General features: G+C 38.2%; 1 protein-coding gene and 1 long non-coding RNA gene across 5 annotated transcripts in view; one reads left to right on the forward strand and one right to left on the reverse strand.

Annotated features, from left to right (window-relative positions):
- Positions 1 to 21411, forward strand: part of HMG20A (high mobility group 20A) — a 68500-nt gene that overhangs the window by 38806 nt on the left and 8283 nt on the right. For all 4 annotated transcript variants that reach the window (XM_060617985.3, XM_060617984.3, XM_060617983.3 and 1 more), the window contains 5 exons: positions 3262 to 3354; positions 8797 to 8944; positions 10976 to 11188; positions 14406 to 14538; positions 15411 to 15442. In XM_060617985.3, coding sequence (XP_060473968.1) covers positions 3266 to 3354; positions 8797 to 8944; positions 10976 to 11188; positions 14406 to 14538; positions 15411 to 15442 — 615 coding nt within the window. In that variant the 5' untranslated portion in view covers positions 3262 to 3265. The remainder of the gene's footprint in view (positions 1 to 3261; positions 3355 to 8796; positions 8945 to 10975; positions 11189 to 14405; positions 14539 to 15410; positions 15443 to 21411) is intronic.
- Positions 7008 to 19363, reverse strand: LOC132668859 (uncharacterized). Its single transcript, XR_009605822.3, has 3 exons — positions 18516 to 19363; positions 16787 to 16831; positions 7008 to 7999 (listed from the first exon to the last, which is right to left on the reverse strand). It is a non-coding gene; the product is annotated as an uncharacterized LOC132668859 (long non-coding RNA).

Genomic DNA, 21411 nt, shown 5'->3' on the forward strand with positions numbered 1-21411 from the left:
TTGGTTAGCAAAATGACATGATTTTGAAAAGAATTGAAAGTTTTATATAAGGGTTTAATGTGGACAAAGAAGGCAGAATCCCACCTCTCAACTCAGGTATGTGATGGGAGGGAATGTTGTGCATCTCCATGAAAGAACTTAATGAAGTGGGATTAACATATGTAAAGTAAGGAAAGGTTGCTTGAAAAGAGCCAGCCCCAGAAAATCTAGGTATAAATTAGGCTTCCAGCACTGTCCAACACATTTGGAGTAATGTAGTCTCATTGTTGAAATCATCCCTTTTGTTGGGAAGGGTTACTAGGAAAATCTTAGTTGAAAAACATTTCTTAAGCTCCACCTATATTGACCAAAGCAATGTTCTGAATATAGTTTGGCTCCCCATATTACTACAGGGAGAAAATGTGTTGATTGGCCAATAAATACCTAGTGTGCTTAAGATAATTATCATTATAATTTTTATAATTGTCATTAAAATATCTTAAATTGGCATCATGTTTTATGCATCCATTTTTTTCAGTGAGTGGTTAGTGTTAGAGGGAATTTTTGGATTTCCAAAGCTACAGTCTGGACCCTGGTTTAAACTATAAGCCTCAACGTAATACCATTTTTTTGAGGCCTCCTGGTAGAAGCCTTCACTTGGTACAGAACCTGTCTGCCAGGAAACATCTGCATGATATGCTTACTTATGTAAACTGCAGCAGAGAACCAGATTTGTATGTTGCTTTGTCTTTGTGCATATTTCTCTTCTTTTCCCTTCCAGAGTAGCATTCATTACATTTCTTAAGTGCTTCACATAGAATTTCAAAGTTCAGTTTGACCTCTGTACTGAGACATTATCAGACACAGATGCTACACTGAGAGGCTTTTTGGCAATCAATGGCTTAGTAGCCGTGATTCAGTTTGAATCACCCCCTCATGGACCATATGAAAGCAGAACCTTTCAGGATCCCAGCCATATTCTTGGGAATCATTTTCTTTTCCAACTTATTGGACTAGTTTAGAGGCTTTTGGATTTTCCTGGACTTTTTCCTCATTTCCTTCTTTTGTTGATCTTGGCCCCTTAACCTTCCACCCACTTTATTACTCATTTCTTAGGGACCTGACTACTCAGTAACACTAGAGAAAATATATCTGAAGCCATATGGGTTCAGTAAAACAAACTTAAGAAAAAGAAGCAAGACATTTGTGTTCTCTCAACTTCCTTTGTTTATATGATCTGTTTATATGTTGCTAAGGTTGTGTTGTCCAGCTGCCTCCCAATCTTGCTCCCAATACCTCAACAATGACTGAAGAGAACTGGGAAACACTTGAAGACGGTCATGTTGGCACAGAGAATGAAAAGAGTTCATTTGGCGCCACCACCCCCACCCCCCCCCCACCCCCCGCCAGATAATATATCACCTTTGAGGTTCAGTAAGAGATGCCAGGAACTTCAAATGCTGAATCTTAAAGTTATTGAAAGGCCATTTACTTTTAGGGAGACTTTAATAAGAAGCCAGCTAAATGGGTCCTTTTAAGGTTTGGGAGTGAATACCTATTTGAATGTTTTCCTGTGGTTTACAGTTAGACTGTATGGCATTTAATTGATTAGGGGTTTTTTTTGGTAAGATGAATATCAGTGTAAGGTGATGTTAGCAGCCCTTAAAGCCCAGGCTCTAATCTGGTCTGTGCATAATGTGAATTAAAATCAAATTAAAATGTAAATACACCTATGTCAGGATTATTCTAGAAAACATCTAGAATGGAATGTTGCAGTATTTGTCAGAGCCCCTTGTAAATCCCCTTGTCTTGAAGGAATTGAGAAGGGTTAGCAAGCTTCCTGGCACATGGAATAAACTCCTGATTGAGTCTGAAGTTTCTCTCTCTGCTTTCCATGCTCTACCCACTGCAATGGGTATTAGTCATACAGAGATGCATTTTTTCACATTAAGCTATTTATGAAACCGGTCTGCTAAATAAAAATTTAGAAGCAAAAACAAGAAAATAAGAATAAGAAATAAGCCATCAGTGTCACCATTTTTGAAGTAAATTATTCTATTGAACATTTAGAATTTGGTGTCAGTGTCGTCTGCATCTTCCTCTGGTTTCCACCTCAGTGGGATGAATCCTAGCTCTGCTTGGGCTGCCCTGCTTTCCTCTTAATTGCAGTTTCACTAGGTCTCCTCAGCAGCAGCCCCTGAAATAACTGCTGAGGGAGCTCCTAAGTGAATTCTCATAATTTGCTTCTCAATTCTCCCCGCTTGATTGAAGCACTCTCTTTCTTGAGTGGTTTGCAGTTCCCCTTAAGTGGTTACTGTTTGGGGTCACTGTTGAATGTTTTGTTTGAATATCACTTTCACGATGAATGGAAGGCTACTGCTTTTGGCTCTATGGGGTGATACCACCATTGGTGGTGAGCCTTGAAAGAGAAAAATCTTTCTTTGTAGTGAGATGCTAAGTGAAATTACTCTCTTTGTCACTTTGTCCTTTTATCCTTTCAGTCTGATAACCTTCAAGTTCTTGTAATTTATTTTGTTTTCTTCAATTAAGCTTAGTTGTTTCCTGTACCCAGGTGCATGCTATTTCCGTTGGTCGTCATGGTGATGTGGAACATATTTCTGACCTGGAAGTGAGGTTTCTTTACCTCTGCTCCACATCAGTATGCCTTCCAGCCTCCACTTCCTTTGCATTATTTCCTTTTGGAGGGCTCAGTTTGTTACCACTTAATCTAAGGATGATTCATCTGGGACTGAGACCCAGTAATGCTGTAATAACAATACCTTGCTTTATGTAATAATACTCAAAGCACTTACCATCTTAGCCTTTCTCTGTTTATGAAGCTCTTTCAGTTTAATCCTTCACAATAACCCTGTGGGTCAAGTCAGCAATCTTGTATGTGTCTAAGATGGTGAAATAATATCTCATAGAAGTTGAATAACTTGTTCAGGGTTGCTGTTACTCTGTGCTTCTGACTTACTCTGCTCAACAGTTTTTACAGTAAATGAAGAATATTTTTGAAGGTATTCTTAATGAACAAAAAGGAATTTCCAAACTCTGTCCCATTTATTAAAATCTAATGCTTTTTAGTCTAGTCGGTCAGTAAGAACCCATTAACCAGTGTTTAAATTGATTTATGTCCAAATCAAGAAAATAAACATTTAGGTCCATTTCTATTCTGCTGCTGATGTGATAAATTTAAGGAAGCCTGGCTTATATTAATGGAACTTCAACTGGAAGTAATTAAGCCATTATAATTATTTTCTTATTGTCTCTTCCTTTCAGAGAGATGGAAACCTTGATGACGGGCTCTACCCTGCCACCCCTTTTTGCAGAGGAAGATGGCTCCAAGGAGAGTAATGATCTGGCCACAACTGGGTAAGCAGCTGCTCTGGGACACTGGGCCTCCACCAAGCTTTAAAACAAAGCTTCTGATAATGGATGAGGTGCTAAAGAGACTGTTTTATATCATAAAACCAGAAGTTATGTTTGTTAGGCTTCACAAAAGAGAGAGTGAGAGCCATTGTAAGCTGCTTTGTGATCTGCATTCAGCTGTCATTTGCCGTGTTCTGGTGCCTGTGAACTGGCACAGCAATATGTGGATCTAGGAAACATCAGTTCCTCCTGGTTAAGAGAATTACATAGCTACCATTAAGTAAATAACCTGCCACAGGGCTAGCTCTAAAAATCAAGTTCATTTTCTGTTTGAATTGCCACAGATATGAAAATAATTTTTCCCCCAGAGGTCTGATTTTTTTTTTTTTTAAGATCAGATTTTTTTAATATGGCTCTTTATTCAAGATACCTAGGAGCTCTGACTTGACTGACTTCTCTTCCTTTCTTCCCCCCCATCTCCTTTCTTTGGTATTTTTTGGGCAGATGTATAAAGGAATATAGAAAAGCACTAATAGCAATAGTCCCTCTTCCCTCGAAAATCTCTGTTCCACTTGAATTTTTATCTTTTCTATTTAGAAGTTATTTGCCACGGAAGAAATACATTCACTGATTGAAGTGCTAGCTAATCCCTGCGATGAATTATTTTAATATTCTTTAGAGCTCTTGAAAAATGGACTAGACTTTGTAATTATTCTGTTTTCTTACCTCACATATATTTCTTCGTTACTATCTGCCTTCTGACGTTACTATTCAGATAAAGCTGTTCTCCAAGACTTTTCTAAAAGTTGCCTAGTTGTTAAATCCAATTCATTCAAGAAAAATTTTCTGAGTGTCTCCTATGTGCCAGACACTGTTCTAGGCACTGGATACTAAGCAATGAACAAAGCAGACAAAAATACCAATCCCCGTAGAGCTTAAATTCTACTGGGGACATCAGGGAGTAAACAGGATAATTAAGTAAAATACATACTATGTTGTTAAAAACTATAGATTAACAAAGCAGGGAAGAGGGTTGGGAAGGCTTTGGGGTGCAGTCTTAGATAAGATGGCCCAGAAATGCTTTCAAAGTGAATTGAATAAAGACCTGAAGGAAGCAAGGTAGCTAGCATGCAGTTATCTGGGGAAGATTATTCTAGGCAGAAGGAAAAGGAAGTGCAAAAACCCTGGGTTAGAAATGTTTTTACCTTTTAGAAGTACCCAGGAAGCCAGTGTAGCTGGAGCAGAGTATATATACCAAGGGGAAGGTAGTAGAGGACTACATCGGTGCTTTCTGAGTCAGAAAGTCTGAGTGAGGGCTAGAGATTTTACATGGTAGTGTGTTCCCAGGCAATGTCAGTGCTGCTGGTATGAGGGCCATACTTTTGAGTAGCAAGGACTAGACCATGTACGATCTTATAGGTCAGAGTAAGCACTTTTAACTGGCACTCTGAGAGAGGTGAGAAAGCATTGGAGGATTTTGAGCAGAATGATCTGATATTTATTTTTTAATAGGATCCCTGTGGCTGTTATATTGAGAATAGAGTGAAGGGAGCAGGGGCTGAAGCAAGGAGACGAGTTAAGCTCCTGAAATAATTCAAGTGAGAGATGATGAGTTAAACAACATCACTAGTGACAAGAGTATTTTTGTTGGAGTAGTAGGGGTGAGCCTCATTGGAGAGGGTTTCAGGGATAATGGGAATGGGGTTTGGTGCCATGTAGAATTTGACGTATATTTTGAAGATAAACCAAGTTAAGATTTGCTTGAAAAACCAGATGAGATGTGAGAAGGGAGAAAAAAGCAATCAAGGACAACTCCAAACTGTTGGCCTAAGTGACCGAAGGGATGACTTAGATGGGGAAAACTAAGCAGGAGATTTTAAATTTGAGATGCTTGCTAGATATCCAAGCAGAAATGTCAAATAGACAGCTTGATATAGGACTTAGGGGTTAGGGGAGGTCTAGACTAGAAAAAGAAACACGGGAATCATCGGCATATACCTGATATTTAAAGCCAGAGACTGGCTGAGATCACTGAAGAAATGAGCACTATGTAGATAGAAAAGAGAAGAGATCTAATGCCTGAGCTCTGGGATACACTAGCATTTAAGCCAGGCAGAAGAGGAAAAGTCAACAAAGAACACTAAAGGGAATAGCTAAAAACGTAGCAGAAAAACCAGAGGAGTGCCATGTCCTGGAAAACAAGTTAAAAAAAGGTATTTCAAGAGGAAGAGATCAACTGTGTTAAAAACTTTTGGAAAATCGGGTGAGATGAAGGCTGAGAAATGATGCGGAATTTAGCATGGAGGGCATTGGTGACTTTTATAAGAGTTGTAAGTACACATGTCCTTTGGGTTACGTTTAAGAGAGAATGAAAGAAGAGAAATTGAAGCCAATAGATATAAACAATTCTTTTCAGAGTACAGATCTTCCTCAGCTTACCATGGGGTTACCTCCAGGTAAACCCATAGTAAATTGAAAATACCATTGGTCAGAAATGCACTTAATGCACCTAACCTACCGAACATCATAGCTTAGCCTAGCCTACCTTCAGCGTGCTCAGAACGCTTACATTAGCCTACGGTTAGGCAAAATCATCCAGCACAAAGCCTAAAGTGTTGAATATCTGTAATTTGTTGAATATTATACTGAAAGTGAAAACAACACTTGTATGGATACAGAATGGTCATAACGGTATCAGTTATTTACTCTGGTGATTGCGAGGCTGACCAGGAGCTGAGGCTCACTGCAGCTGCCCAGCATTGTGAGAGAGGACCACGCAGCATATCACTAAGCTCAAGAAAAGATCCAAATACAAAAGTCCAAGTGTGGTGTCTACTGAATCTATCTCACATTCCCACCATCGTCAAGTTGAAAAATCATAAATCAAACTGTCTTAAGTTGGGGATGGTCTCTATGAATAATTCTGTAATGGAAAAGAGAAAAATGAAGTGGGATCCAGAAAGTGCTTTTTGTTTTGTTTCATTTTGTTTTAAGGTAACAAGGTAAGAGTAAAAAATGTCACATTTGCTTGCTGACTAGGCTGATCCAGTGGAGAAGGAAGAATTGGTAATGCAGGAGAGGGCAGAATTGCTAAAAACCTGTCTTTGAGTAGGCTAAATGCTGTGGGGTCCATGGCACAAATGGAAGGGTTGTTGGCTTTAACTAAGAGCGTGCCAATTCATTTATAGGAACAAAAAAACCTTGTTTTGTTTTGTTTTGTTTTGTTTTGTTTTTTTCCAAACTGTGTCCAACTTGTCATCTCCGAGACATTTGATGCCTGTGACCACTCCCCTCTGATTTCTGTTCATTTCAGTCAGGGATTCATAGGATTGATACATTTTCCCAAACCTAACTTTCATATTTTACTGAAATAAGAATGTACAAGAATTAGTAACTTAAAAGTTGATGGCACTGTTGGAACAAGAATGACAGTGAGTGAAAAAACAAGTTGCCAAAGCCATCCAAAGTGATTGAAACATCTGGAAAATAAAGCTACCAGGATCAAACTGGGTCTCTGATGGCGCCTCTTTTCAGAGAACATGACTGGCATTGAGTTCATAATTTCTCTTAGTCTTTTTCAAAGGACCTCAAAGACCTCAAAAATGTAGGAAACTCCTGCTTAAAATCATCTATTATATTTTCTAGAAAGGGTCAGAAAAGTGTAATTTCTTTCATTTCCAGGACAGTGTGCATCTGCTTTCATTCATTTCTCAGCCCACTGGAATCTGGATATTATTCCCCTAATTCTACTAAAACTATGCTCCCTAAAATTGCCAACAACCTTTAGGTCTTCGAATTTAGCAGATACTTTTCAGCCTATCTTATTCGACATCTGCATCTTTTTACTTGGTTCATACCCACTTCTAAAAAGTCTTTCTGCCTTGGCCTCTTTGACAGTATTCTCTCCTAAATCTTTTAATGCCCTGCTTAGTCTTTCCTACTTTTTCTAATGCTTGCTCTTCAAATGATCTTTTCCAACAGAGTTCTGTCCTGACTTTCTTCTCTCTTTCTGGAGAATATCCAGCACTTCCCATTTTTCTGATTTTCTTCACTTCTGTTCTCTCAATGCATGTTTCCAGTTGTCTGTGGGACAGCTTCACTTAATTATGCCATGAGTGTTTCAGACTTACCGTTTTCTCTTCTGTCTTACACCCACCCCACCCATCCCCCACACACTTTCCAGTTGACGTTGGCTAATAGTGCATAATCACCCATAGAGTTACCTTTGACTCAGTCATTAAGTTCACTCTATCCCTGAAATATCTCTTAGCTATCATTCCCCTCTTCTCCATCCTGCCTGCCAGTCTGTCACTTAGTCTATAGCAGTAGCCTCCTGAAAGGTTGCCCTTACTCCTGTTATACTCTTTTCTTTCTGCCTGTAATGATGTTTACCTGGCGAGTACCTATTTATCTTTCAAGACCCCTGTAAAATCTTTCTTAACATCCTCTACATATGTATGAAATTCATCATACCATACACTTTTTACATACCTCTATTTTAGTACTTACATTGCATTGTAATTATTTGCCTATAACCCTATGAAGTATATATTCTTCCAGAATAGTGAGTGAATCCAGTCATCTACCTTATTATGTCCACTTTTCAGAAGGTTGAGATCTGGTTTGCCAACTCGTCTGGAACAGAATGCTGGAAACAGAAAAGAAATAATGTGTTTTATTTCTTAACATTTATACCTGAACTTACTGAACTTAATAATATCATTAGATGATCTGGTTGTCAATAAACACTTGAGTCCAAGAAGGAATAACCTATGGAATGTACCATAGGAGATACTTCTTACGCCCTTCTGTGACAGGGCACCCTGCCTCTACAACTCCCATTCCTATTCTCCTTTTCCATTAACAATATTTTCCCTTTACACTGGAGATAAGATGCATGAAAAGTAGCATATAAAAGTGAGACTCTGTTGCATGCTCAGAACTAAAATGTCAATGTTGAGGGGAGAGGTCATTTTTTGAGAAAAGATTATAGTTTGTTTGTTTTTTTTTTTAAGTTTATGTATTTTTGAGAGACAGAGAGCAAGTGAGCAGGGGAGGGGCAGAGAGAGGGGAAGAGAGAATCCCAAGCAGGCTCCACGCCATGAGCACAGATCCCAATGTGGGGCTTGAACTCACAAACCTTGAAATCATGACCTAAGCTGAAACTAAGAGCTGGACGCTTAACCAACTGAGCCACCCAGTTGCCCCTAGTTATTTTTAATAGAAGTCTTCTCCGTGAAAATGACCTGGTTCAATCAAGCACTGAAACTAGTTTTTTAAATACTCTATAACTGTTCTGGAGACCTTATTTACATTTACACAAATGAGGTGGGGTAATTAAACCTGGCTTCTGCTTTTGTTGACAGGGCAATTTGTCTTGAACCTTGGTAAATAGGAATCTTTGATGCTATTGATAACTGAACACATCTGCCTGTTACTCTTAAGGTTAACCCACCCAGAGGTTCCATATAGTAGTGGAGCCACATCATCCACCAACAATCCAGAATTTGTGGAGGATCTCTCCCAAGGTCAGTTGCTTCAGAATGAGGCTTCAAATACAGCAGAAGGCACTGAACAGAGGCATGAAGATGAGGTAAGCTGAAGAAGCATTTCTTCCTGTTACCAGTCTCTGAAGTTTCTAAAGAAGCAGTCAGCAAAGGAATTGATCGAAGCATTCATCCTCTGGCCCCCCTACATTCTGCAGAATTTGCTTCGTAGAACCATATTAATGGTTTCACATAAAACCATATTAATGGTTTTAATGACACAGAGACAAGTAGACTCTTTTTCCCCCTGCTTAATAAATTTATACCTACATCATACTAGATGCTCAACAAATGCTTACTGAATGAATGAATGATTTAAATAAGTAATTAACGAGAAGTCTACATGCGCTTGTTCAAGGCCACACATTTTATGCACACCAAGCCCTATAGCATGGAATCATACATTCTCAGAGGATCCACACCACTTACCAAGCCATTCACCCTCCCATAGAGGGCATCCTTCTCTAATTCACACAAGGTTCCATATGGGCCTGGGGCAGTCATGCCCTTGTTGGACTTTCAGTGTTCCTCACAATTGATTGATTACATTGTCCACGTTAAGGCACTCTCTTTTAGTCATACAAGAATACCACCATGAATTTCATCTTTTTTCTTGTTTTATTTATTTGTTTTTAAAGTTTATTTATTTAATTTGCGAGTAAGTGCAAGCAGGGGAGGGTCAGAGAGAGAGGGAGAGAATCGCAAGCAGGCTCCATGATGCCAGTACAGAGCCCAACGCAGGGCTCAATCCCACAAACCATGACCTGAGCCAAGGTCATGACCTGAGCCAAGATGAAGAGCCGGATGCTCAATCAACTGAGCCTTTCCAGTGCCCCATCATCTTTTTTCTTACTTTAAAAGAGCTGATTCTTTTCATGTTGGCATCCTTTAAGATTATAATGAATGCTTGAAGCTTCTTAAACATCTTAAAATCCTTAGTAGCTTTAATGTTACTAAGTTTACAAGACAAAATCAGGGGGGAAAAAGGCTGATAGCAAATACACCATTTGCCCAGTGGTGAATAATTCATATTAATTTGGAGGACTACAGTACTATAATTAATATTTTAATGTTTTTGTCCCATTTCATTTATCTTTCTCTTTGAAAGAAGAATTCTTGTATCCATAAAAGTTTATTAAGTGATAGGCTGTGTGTATTTGTAAAATTATGAAGCAAAAGTGTGAGGGAGCTTTCATCTCATTAAAAGACAAAGAGATGGGGGGTGCTTGGATGGCTTGGTCAGTCTCTCTGCCCCTCCCCTGTTCATGTGCTTGCTCGCTCTCTCTCTCTCTCTCTCAAAATAAATAAATAAATAAACTTTAAAAAAAGAAAGACAAAGAGAAAGGGCTGTGGTAAAACATCAGTAGTACCTCAGTCCTTTCTTTAAACTTTTTTGAGGTGATTTCATTTTTTGATGTAACTCATAACATATAAAGACCTCTGACTTTATAAAATAAACATCTTAAGGAACAAGTCATCAAGGCAAAAAACTAAGTATTCATTTTGGATATGTTATACTTGATGAAATTTCGATATTAATTTAGAAATCTATATGTTGTCTACTGTGGGAAGTGAACTGGTCTTTGAATGGTATCAATGAAAAATATCCTTCACGAATGATTTTTAAGCCCTGTACTACAACTTGTCTCTTTGCCCAGTGTTTGTGACATCTTGTTCTGATCTACCATGACAGTGTCCCTGGCACAGTGCTATGTATGTGCTGCATTTCTCATTTAGGAAATTCCCCTGTCAGGAGTTAGGACTTGTTAAGTGCGTATGAAGGCCAAAGTGTACATGATCATGGTGCCCCTTCTTCTCATCAGTTAGGATTAGCCCCTTAATGTAACAGTCTGTAGTGTGGTACATGAAAGGATGTGCAGATGAACCATCTAGAGTTCCTTCTTGAAGACTGCATTGTAGTTGTTTGTACCTATGACAGATTTGGAGAGCTTTGAATATCTAGGCTCCTAATAGTAGGAAAATGCAACTCTTATCCTGTTTTGTTCGTTTGTTTTATTGTTGTGTTATTTGGGTGGATTTTGTAATTTGGTTTTTGGTTTTTTTGTTTTGTCTTACAGCAAAGAAGTAAACGAGGAGGTTGGTCCAAAGGAAGAAAGAGGAAGAAACCTCTTCGAGACAGCAACGCACCCAAATCCCCCCTTACAGGATATGTTCGATTCATGAACGAGCGTCGAGAACAGCTTCGAGCAAAAAGACCAGAAGTCCCATTTCCAGAAATCACAAGGATGTTAGGCAATGAATGGAGTAAACTGCCCCCTGAGGAAAAACAGGTAATTGTTCCTATTCCTGATCCTCTGCTTGGTTTTGATTATGCCTCAAAAATAGCTTCCATCAGAAAAGCAAAGAGGATGGGTGGTTGATTCTTCAATTTTGTCATGGGGCGTAGAAGAACAGAACAGCAGGATTCAACATAACTCTTTTCTCTAGCACAGTGGTTTTTGTACTGTTTCAGGATCTGCTTCAGGGGTACAAGCAGGAGGGCCCCTAGCAGCCCCCCTAAACCAAAGCAGCTCTACTTTTATTTGATTTATATGCTGAGAGTTCATATAAGAATTTTATAAAAAGTGATTCAATATTGAGAAATTAAGAAATCTGTTGATATAATTTATTCTACCGAGTCAAATGAAAAGTCAGGAGTTCAATAAGAAAAGGTCATTTGATAAAATTCTGCTGTTCACATAAGATTTTTGTTTAAATTTTTTTAACGAGTTCTGGCAAATTTAACCCACTATGAAAAATAAAGCAAGAACTATTTGAATTCCTCTCTAAGCAAAAACTAACACTGTTGCCAAACTGAAACAAATCCATTTGTTAGACAGGGTTGAGAGGAATTAAGGACAAGATAGCCACAAATTGGTTGAAATGCCACAAAAGCAGAATGATGGTAGGTTGTGGGAGTGGCTTGGGGTTAAAAGTTCCCAGCATTCTCAGCATCTGAAAGATAGCTATATTTCTTTTATGTCTCATACTCTTTACAAAGGATTCCAAACAAACAAAAACCAAATTGAAAAATACTCTGGGGAATTAACTGAATTCAGAAAATTTCAAGGAGATTATATTAAGTTGCAACTTGAAGCTCTCTGTAGTAGCCAGCAAGTAGAAACCAGTGCATATTGTCCATTATTTTATCCCTAATGTATAAAGGGATCGTGAGCTGTACATACTCCATACTTCATTGTTTACTCTTTTGTTTTTAATTTCTTAATTTCATAATTAATACATGCTCTTTGTTTAACATGTTTTTAAGATGATGCAGAAGTGTGTACAGGAAAAAGCAAAAGTAACATTAATTTTCTCCAGAGATAACCACTATTAGGTAGGGCAAAGGTTTTCGTGTTTGTTTTTAACTTTTTTTCTTTTTACTGTTTATTTATTTTTGAAAGGGGAGAGGGGCAGAGAGAGGGGGGTACAGAGGATCCAAAGCAAGCTCTGCACTGACAGCAGAGCCCAAAGCAGGGCTCAAACTCACCAACCATGAGATTGTGACCTTAGCCGAAGTCAGACACTTAACAGACTGAGCCACCTAGTTGCCCGTTTTTAACTTTTTATTTTGAAAAAATTTCAATGTACAGAAAGTTATAAACACAGGATAGTACAAAGAATGGCTAAATACCCTTTACCCAAATTCACCCGTAGTTAACACGTTTTACCCCGTCTGTCCATTTGCGTATGCACTTACACTCTTCTGAGCAAGCTACACATACTAAGCACTCACGCTCACTTGCTTGTGTGTGCATGTGCATGCTCACTCTCTCTCACTGACATACCCACGTGCACGCACACTCATGCTTGTGTGCTTTCTCTCTCACACACACACGCACACCTTTTTTCAAAATCATTTGAGAGTAAGTTATATACCTCATTGCCCTTCACCCCTAAATATTTCAGTGTGCATTTCCTAAAAGTAGATATGTTTTCTCACACATAGTTTCATTATCAGCTGTATAATTTTATATTAACACAATACTTTTATCTAATTTACTGTCTATATTCCAATTTTGTCAGTTGACCTAATATCCTTCCTCTGTGACATTTTCCTCCTCCAGTTCAGATTCCAGTCCAGGGCAGGGTTTTGTGTTTCATAGTCAGAACTCTGGATTCCTTTAATCTGGGATATGTCCACAGTCTTTCTTTGTCTTTCATGACATTGATATTTTTTAAGAATGCAATCCCTCCCTCTTTCTCCACCTCCTTTTTGTTTACTTCTAATGAACATTGCTCATTTTGTACTTGTCTAATGTTTCCTTGTGATGACATTGAGTTATGCATTCTTAGAATACTGCATAGGTGGTATTGTGTCCTTCTCCGGGTATCACATGTGCAGGCACACAATGTCCTTTTATTCCTTACTGGTAATGTTAATTTTGCTCTCTCGATAAAGTTTTTTTATTCTCTTTTACAATTAATAAGCAATCTGTGGAGAGACATTTTAACAACATACAGAGTCCATTCCATATCGACGTCCCCCCTAGATTTAGCATCCACTGATGACTTGCTTGGTCTAATCTTTACCGTGAGGGTTGCAAAATGATAATTTTCCAACTCTAGCACTCCCTTCACATTTACTGCTCAGCTTTCAGCATTCTAACTTAAGCAAGAACCCTTTTCCTCCCTGCTGTTTGTTATTTATCATTGGTATGAGCATACTAATTTTTTTCCCCAAAGGTTTATAATTTTATTACTGTACTTCAGTATTGGGGTACTTAAATTGTCCCATGTTTGACCAGTCGGGTGTCTTCTACATCTGACTCTTGTGCAAGACAAGGTTTTTAATGTAATATCTGACTCTAGTTTGTGTCCATTTAAAAGCACTATTTTTATACATTATTTCTTAAACCTAATTGCTGAATGAAAAGGACAAGGCACTAAACAAAATTATCCTGTTGGATCAATGGCTTTATTTAAATAATTAATAGCACAAAGAGTGCAGATATAGGCTCTGTCATAGTAGTCCATTTTAGGTCCATAGGATGAGGTCATTCCTTTTTATGTTCTTTGTGTCTCCCGGCTTTCGTGCTCTACTCTTCTGGCTCTTAAAAGGCCAATTGATGTATGAGATCATTCTCTCAGAATGGGTTGGGGATAGAGAAACAAAGTAATATTCCATCCTTTCTCTTGGGAAGACTAAATATGCCTATGTGGTGTTCAGTCCTCTTGAGGACTCTAGTGGCCATGTATAGGTCTGTCTATGGGGTTAGAGGAATAACTGTAATGTCTTCGTATGAATATTTTATGAGAATGATCTCAATAGAACTTGTCTTCATTAAGTTAGAAAATGTAATAGTGTAAAGAATTAGAATCACTTATTTCTTTTATAATTGAAGGATTATATTTTTTTCTATCCATATGATTTCTTTAGTCTCCCTTAGAGCTTATCCCTCATATACTTTCTTCCCATATTCCAATTGTCCTCTGTTTTCTTCAATGAGTTCACTAATATTTTACCCAGATGTGTTTCTTGAAAATAATTCCACATTTCTTTCCTAGCGCTACCTTGATGAAGCAGACAGAGATAAGGAGCGTTACATGAAGGAACTGGAGCAGTATCAGAAGACTGAGGCCTACAAGGTCTTCAGTAGGAAAACCCAGGACCGTCAGAAAGGCAAATCTCATAGGCAAGGTATCAGAACCAGAATGAGATGTTTTTGTAGTTTGTTGTGCATGACAGAGTGTCACAAAGCCTATTGTTAGCGTGATAAATGTAAAAGGTAAGTTTCCATCATTTCTCTATTGTGCCACATTCACAAACATACCTTGGAATTTTATTAAAATCATATTACTCTCATTTAAAAATCTCAGTTGCATTTCCATATCCAGTGTCAATAATTTGATTTGTGTTCCAAGACCCCTCTTAGTTGCCTATGCTTTTTTTCCTAATTCCGGGTTTAGGCATTTCTCTGCCTCTAAACAAGTCTGCTAAACTACATACCTGCCTTTCTTTGACACCACTAAGCCTTCGTGCACCATTTCTCCCACCCTTCAGTGCTCATCCTTTTCATTCATTCATCCATTCATGTATTCGTGTACTCAAACACTACATGTTGAGCTTTCATATATTGTCTACCAGGCTTTATTATACCAGGCTTTCACCTAGGCATTAAGGATGCAACAGTGAACATGACAGACAAGATCCCAGTCTTCATGGATTCTTGTTCTCTGTTAAAATTGTTCATCACACCCTTCAAGTCCCCTTTCTTCAGGAGACATTGCCAGAGAAGCCCCACCTCCCACTAGTCTGTCATTCCTTAGCCATTGCATCTTCTCCACATTTGGGCATCTTGCCTGCTAAACTTTAATGTTGTATAAACAGCCTATGGTGTGTGTCTCCTGTCCACTCTCCCACTCTGTTCTCCTCAAAGGTCAGAACTGCATCTGCTGTTTCTCTTTTGTCTAACTAACTAACTGTAGCGCAGCACAGTTCAGTTGCTTGGGTTTTGTTATTGTTTTGTTTTGTTCTTGAAACTAATGTTCTCTTATTCTTTCATATTTTAGATGCAGCCCGACAGGCCACTCATGATCATGAGGTAATTAGCTTTCTGTCTACATATCATATATCTGTTTATAATAATGTTGCTGTTTGTCATGCTTTTGGACCTTTCTTTTTTTTCTTTTTTTTTTTCTTAATGAATGGCATATTATTTCCTATCACATAATTCATATCGGGTGAGTTGCTTTTGCTCAAGGATTCTTACTATATGGCGGACACCTATCATGAGTCTGTCCTTGAACTACAGCCTCTAACTCCAGTCCTTGTGGTCCAAGAATTTTATTGCCTTGAAATGCTAAATATGGCTGGAATTTGGAGTGAGGTATAGAAACGAAGACCAGCTGAAAATCATAACTTAATGATAGTTTTTCATCATCAGATATCTCACTGTGACTCTCAGAAAGTTGTTTTTTAGGGAATTCAACATTTAGTTAAAATGAACTATTCAGCCACAGTGTCAGTGGAGCACAAGTGACAGTATCTTGGTTCCTAGCTCACAGGCACTTATTTGTTTACTGGCTTTTTCCCCTCCATTTGGTTTAGCCTGTCATCCATAGGATTTGGGCCTATGTTCCTATATAGGATTTTAGGCCCATGTGTCTTGGCTATGTGTCTTGGCAAAGAGAGCGTTATATAGGTAGCCCAAGGTTCACATATGGTTATAAGAAAATAAAATATTTTGGTAATTCCATGCTTTACAATACTCAGTGACTTTTCATCGCTTATCAAATTCCATTCACCTCAGCAATCTGAGTCTTCTGTAATCAAGTCCCACCTTCCCTTTCCAAATACCTTAACTCCCATGTTTCCCATGTATATCTTACATACTTAGTTAAAAAGCCTTTACTACTCATTGTCCTCCATGTGCCCCCATCCCTTTCTGCCTCATGCTTGTGCTCATATTCTTTCTTGCATGAAAATACTTCTGTCTGTCACTCAGTTTCCCATTACCCCTCCCCATCACCCCATTCTGCCTCGCGAAATTCTAGCCATCCATCAAACCCGGTTTCAAGTTCCATTTCCTCTTTCAAGCTTTTCCTGTGTCTCTAGCTTCCTTTAACCCTCACAGCTCTCTCTGTTTCTCATCTGCAGTCAGCTGCTCTAGCTAAGGTGTTGAGATTATTCAAGTGCTTCTGTTCTTCACATCCTGGATTATAATCTTTTCAAAGGCACCCATGGTCTAGTTCCATCTTGTACCCACCCCATTACGACCTAGCGTGATGTCCGTGCATTGGGAGGTCTTCCAGAAATACTAATTTTTATACAAAACCCATCTGTTTAAATAACAGCGGAAATTTACAAAAAAAGAATTTTCTGTTGTAATCTTGCGTGCTTTTGGCTTTTTAAGAAATAATTTTTTTCAAAATAATAACTTACTTACTTCTCTTGGGTCTGTAGTTCTCATACCTAATTTGGCATTGGTGACCTTCAAAACATAGAGAAAACATTTAGATTAACAAGTCAAATAGATTATTTTTAAGTTATTTTTAATGCTTTTTTAAATTTTATTTTAGTGTTTATTTTTAAGAGAAAGAGAGGGAGAGAGAGAGACAGAGAGACAGTGAGGAAGGGGCAGAGAGAGGGAGACACAGAATCTGAAACAGGCTCCAGGCTCGAGCTGTCAGCAAAGAGCCTGATGCAGGGCTCAAACTCACTAACCATGAGATCGTGACCTGAGCCGAAGTCGGTCGCTTAACCAACTGAGCCACCCAGGCACCCCATCAAATAGACTTATTGCCATCCATGAATTAGAAAGTAAGAAGCATAATAAATACTAGCATTTTATTCTTCAAATAAATCCTATGAAAATATAGACATATGACATCTCCTGACATCTCCGTGCTCTAATTAGGGTGAAATAGTATGATATTTTTTACTTGAGAAACTGTATGTATACTTTATATTTAAAAGCCTAATTGAATAGTGTTGCAAGCTTTTCATTTTGCCAGATACTTATATAATTACTTATTTCTCTCTTTGTGTGCCCACCTACCCATATCATGAGATTTCCATACTTCCTTTTTCCCTTATTAAGCATCCTTTATAACTTCTCTATCCTTAGTGGTTGCAAAAGAGAATTTGGGCAATAATCTAAAACATTAGATCTCACACTTTCTAGTCAACAACTGATTAATTCCTTTCATCACTATGAATTTTGCTGGCCAAATTATATGTGGCATTTTTGTCCTCCGTAAAGTTTATAGTTTTAGTCAGGAAAGATTTAGTAGATTTACTCAGTCACAGAAACTCCTGCTGATGATTTGAGAAATGAAGCTTTTTATTAAATGAGGCTTTTTATTTATTAAATGAAGCTTTTTATTTTTATTTACATGATTTAGCATGGTATGGATTCGATTTATGAAAAAGGGATAAATCTCTGTGTGATTTCCCTATTTTAGGATTAGATACATGTTAAATCAAAGGAAAACAAGAGGAGAGTAGATGGACAGCCAGCAGTAGTTTCTCAAATGTGCATACAGTGGGCTCTGTAAATCTGTCTATTGGCATGTCCACATCAGGATAAAGCTCTCTTAGCAAGGTTATTGACCCAATTAATGTCCCTCACTTTATCAGATTTTATTTTACATTGAATCATATCTTTCTTAAACTTGGTAATTTCAAAACAATTGAAATAAAGAAATAGTTTGACAGTTTTTAAACATAGTTACATAATGATTTCCTTACGTATAACTTCTTAGTGTAGTAGTTCAGAAAAATAAGAAAGCACTAGGAGTGAAAAGCAGCCACAGAATTCCCCATGGAAAGGATGAACCGAATCAGGCTTTAAAGATTCCTCAGGTTTTGTGAGGGGCACCTTGAGGAGGGTAAAATGACTTGAGCAGAGTTATGAGTAAGTTAATAAAAGAGCAAGTATCTTGCAAAGTGCCTAAAACATCATAGCTTTTAAATACATGCTTATTTCCCTTTACTTATCCCATTAGGAGTAAAATGACAAATGTAGTAGAATATTCTTCAAAAATATTCTTCACTTCAAAAAGACTAAGACCTCAGAAACTCTCTCAACTGACCCCACCCCCACCCCCACCCATTTTGCAGGCAAGAAAAGTGACTTGCCTGAGACAGGAAAGAACTTCCCCAGAATCACTTACTGAATTACAGGCAGAAGTACGAGTGAGATGCAGGCTTCTGTATCCGATTTTGGCATTCTTGGCTGCACATGCCACACTAAATGGAACAAACTAGTGTTGAAAGTGAAAATGGGCCGGTTGGTCACCAAATCTGTCGCTAATTAAGACAGAAATTATTTTGTTTGTATAAAGAAACCTATTCTATTCCTAAGTGGAACTTGGATTCCTAAGACATTGTTACCATGGCAGGTACTGGCAAGTTCCTGTCAGAGCTAAACAAATCTGACCTAAAAGCCACTTGAGTGTCCTGCACAGCACTGGGGCACTGGGACTGGTACACAGCAGTAAGAGTGTTCCCTGAGGTAAAGGGACCTTGAGCAAAGCATGTCACGTTCTATGAAATTCTGGCCTTGAACCTAGATCACAGCAAAATAGATTCAGTTCGAAAGGGCCCCTGTTCTTTTACCCTCCACTCAATATATAGAATAAAAAACCTAAGTGAAGGGCATTTTTGCTCCTCTTAGACCAAAAGCCAGCCTTCTAGACACAGGAGTCAACTAGTGTTACTCTCAAGAAAGCGTCTACATCTCATGTGAGGACTAAGATAGAAACAATAATTTTGTTTCTCCCTTAATTTATGAGAAATGACAAAATGACACTCAGCCTGAACAAATTAGACCCTTTCAATGAAGAGGTAATGAAATCCTTATGATTTTAATCCCTTGAGCGATCCTTGGAACAGCTTAAGTATATCAGAGCCCCCAGGAGGATCCTCTCCATGCCGAGTAATGTACTCAGTAATGGAAGAGTGCTGATGGTTTTTATTACCACTCTTCCGTTAAGTAGAATTGCTTTTGCCTTTCAGAGACTGAGCAGTTTCATTTAATTGCTTTCGTGTTTCTTCTTTTGCACTCTAAGACTCTGTACCAACGGGCAGTGTGTTAATGTACCTACACGGTACTATTCTCTGCCCTTATGTATTTAGCTTGGTTTGGGCCACTCTGGCAAAGAGGAGAATTACCTGTCTGAGGAGACTCAAGGCCTTGGAGAGAGCTCTTGGTACCACAGAATTGGGGGGCGAGCATCCCTCCCTACCTAACTAGCAGATACTTAGACTTGTGACTAGGTGACTGATCTCATATGAACCTGTAAAGTTAAGTAGGAGACTGAGCAAGGTAGCATGATAAAGTCATAAGACTATACAAAGTCATTTGTGGACTTGTATCTGTTACACCTTGTTCATGTTCAAATTGTATGTCATAAGTTTTCTATTTTCCTATAGCAACCCAGCAACAGAGTTAGAGCATAGGTAAGCCAGCAGAGTCCTGAGAAAGCCACTATGAAATATGTCTAGGATCCTTTCTGGCACCAACTCTTCTTGCCCATGCATTAGTTCTCCTAGAAACCACCAAGAACTGGCCCAAGGTACAGCTTTGCATGTTGAAATTGGGGCTTTCACTGATAATTTTGTTGTTTATTTTTAAATTGATATGGGAAAATTTGCTTGCCTTCTTTAAGAGATAAAGGTAAAAATTAAGTGCTCGGAAAGTTTCTTTAGGTAAATACATAGTTTTTCAGACTTAACATCTTAGATGTCTCTCTTGATCAGCTGCCATTGGCAGGCTGTTCATACAACCCAGCCCCCTTACGAGGCAGATGCCAAAATGAATATGGAAGCTTGGTTGTCAGAATTCCCTCACAGACTGTTAACTGCTTAGCTTTTTACTGGGCACCAATCATATTTGTGTTCAAAGATAATAAAAGGCTAGTGGCAAGAGTTAGGAAAGATGCATTCTATCTCTGGCTTTAAACATGTTTTTGTAGGAATGTTTTGTTTTTTTGTTGTTTTTTTTACCGTTCTTTATGTTATAAAGATTTTGGAACCTTCAGATCTCACTAGCAATTCTTCAGTACTCATTTCCCACTGTTGTCTTTACCATCTTATGTAAGATTTTTTTTTTTATGTAAGATTTTAAACATTGTGCCAATACACTTATAATCTATATTCCTAATCCTTTCAACTTCAAATTCATTGTAGAAATTCCAGCCAAGGCATCTTGAAATTGGCTTTATTCTTAAGGGTCACTGTGGAATATATTTTGCAGTAGTTTTGTGAGACCTTTATTTTTAAACTTTATTTTTAAATTCACCAAATTGGCAAGTTAATTTTAGGCTTTGTTATTCTCTTCTATCACACATAATCCTGGATTTTCTCAGTTTTAGAGGCTAGTTATTTCTGACTTCTTGATTTTGTTTTTGTTTTTGTCTTTCCTGTGTCTGAAGAAAGTGTAAAAGATCCCCAACTATAGGCTGTGCCTGTAAATAAGTAAAGTGGTGGTACTAATAGGATGCCATTATTATTGCTCGTGACTGGCAGATCTCTGCTGAAAGTTCTTATTGTCCATTTGGCAAACTTAGAACAGACAGCCCTATCTCAGAGCATTTTACATGGATAACCAACAGAAGCAACTGAAAAAACATGTGGAAATTCCCATTCTCTATTCCTACCTCAATACTTGTATACTGTTGACTATTCAAAGCACAGAACTCAGAAATGGCTTCCAAATTCTCCATTAGAGAAACTTATGTAGGTTTTTTTTAAGATTTCTCATTGAACAGCAATTGTACACCTGAGAGAACTAAATATTTAACCTGCTTGAGCTCTATGAAAGGTGATTCCAATGAAAAGGTGGAATTTCCCTCACACCTTCACTTGGACTGATCCTTGCTCACCCTACTGTTTCATTAAGGAAGACATGGCCTTCAGGCCTTACCTATTTAAACACACACACACACATAACACACAGTGGAATATTACTTAGCCATAAAATAATAATGCAATTTTGCCATGGTTAGGCCTAAAGGGTATTATGCTAAGTAAAACAAGTCAAAGAAAGACAAATACCACATGATTTCA

The sequence above is a fragment of the Panthera onca genome, chromosome B3 (genome assembly GCF_046562875.1).
Source record: "Panthera onca isolate mPanOnc1 chromosome B3, mPanOnc1 haplotype 2, whole genome shotgun sequence".
In the NCBI taxonomy this organism is placed as follows: Eukaryota; Metazoa; Chordata; class Mammalia; order Carnivora; family Felidae; genus Panthera; species Panthera onca.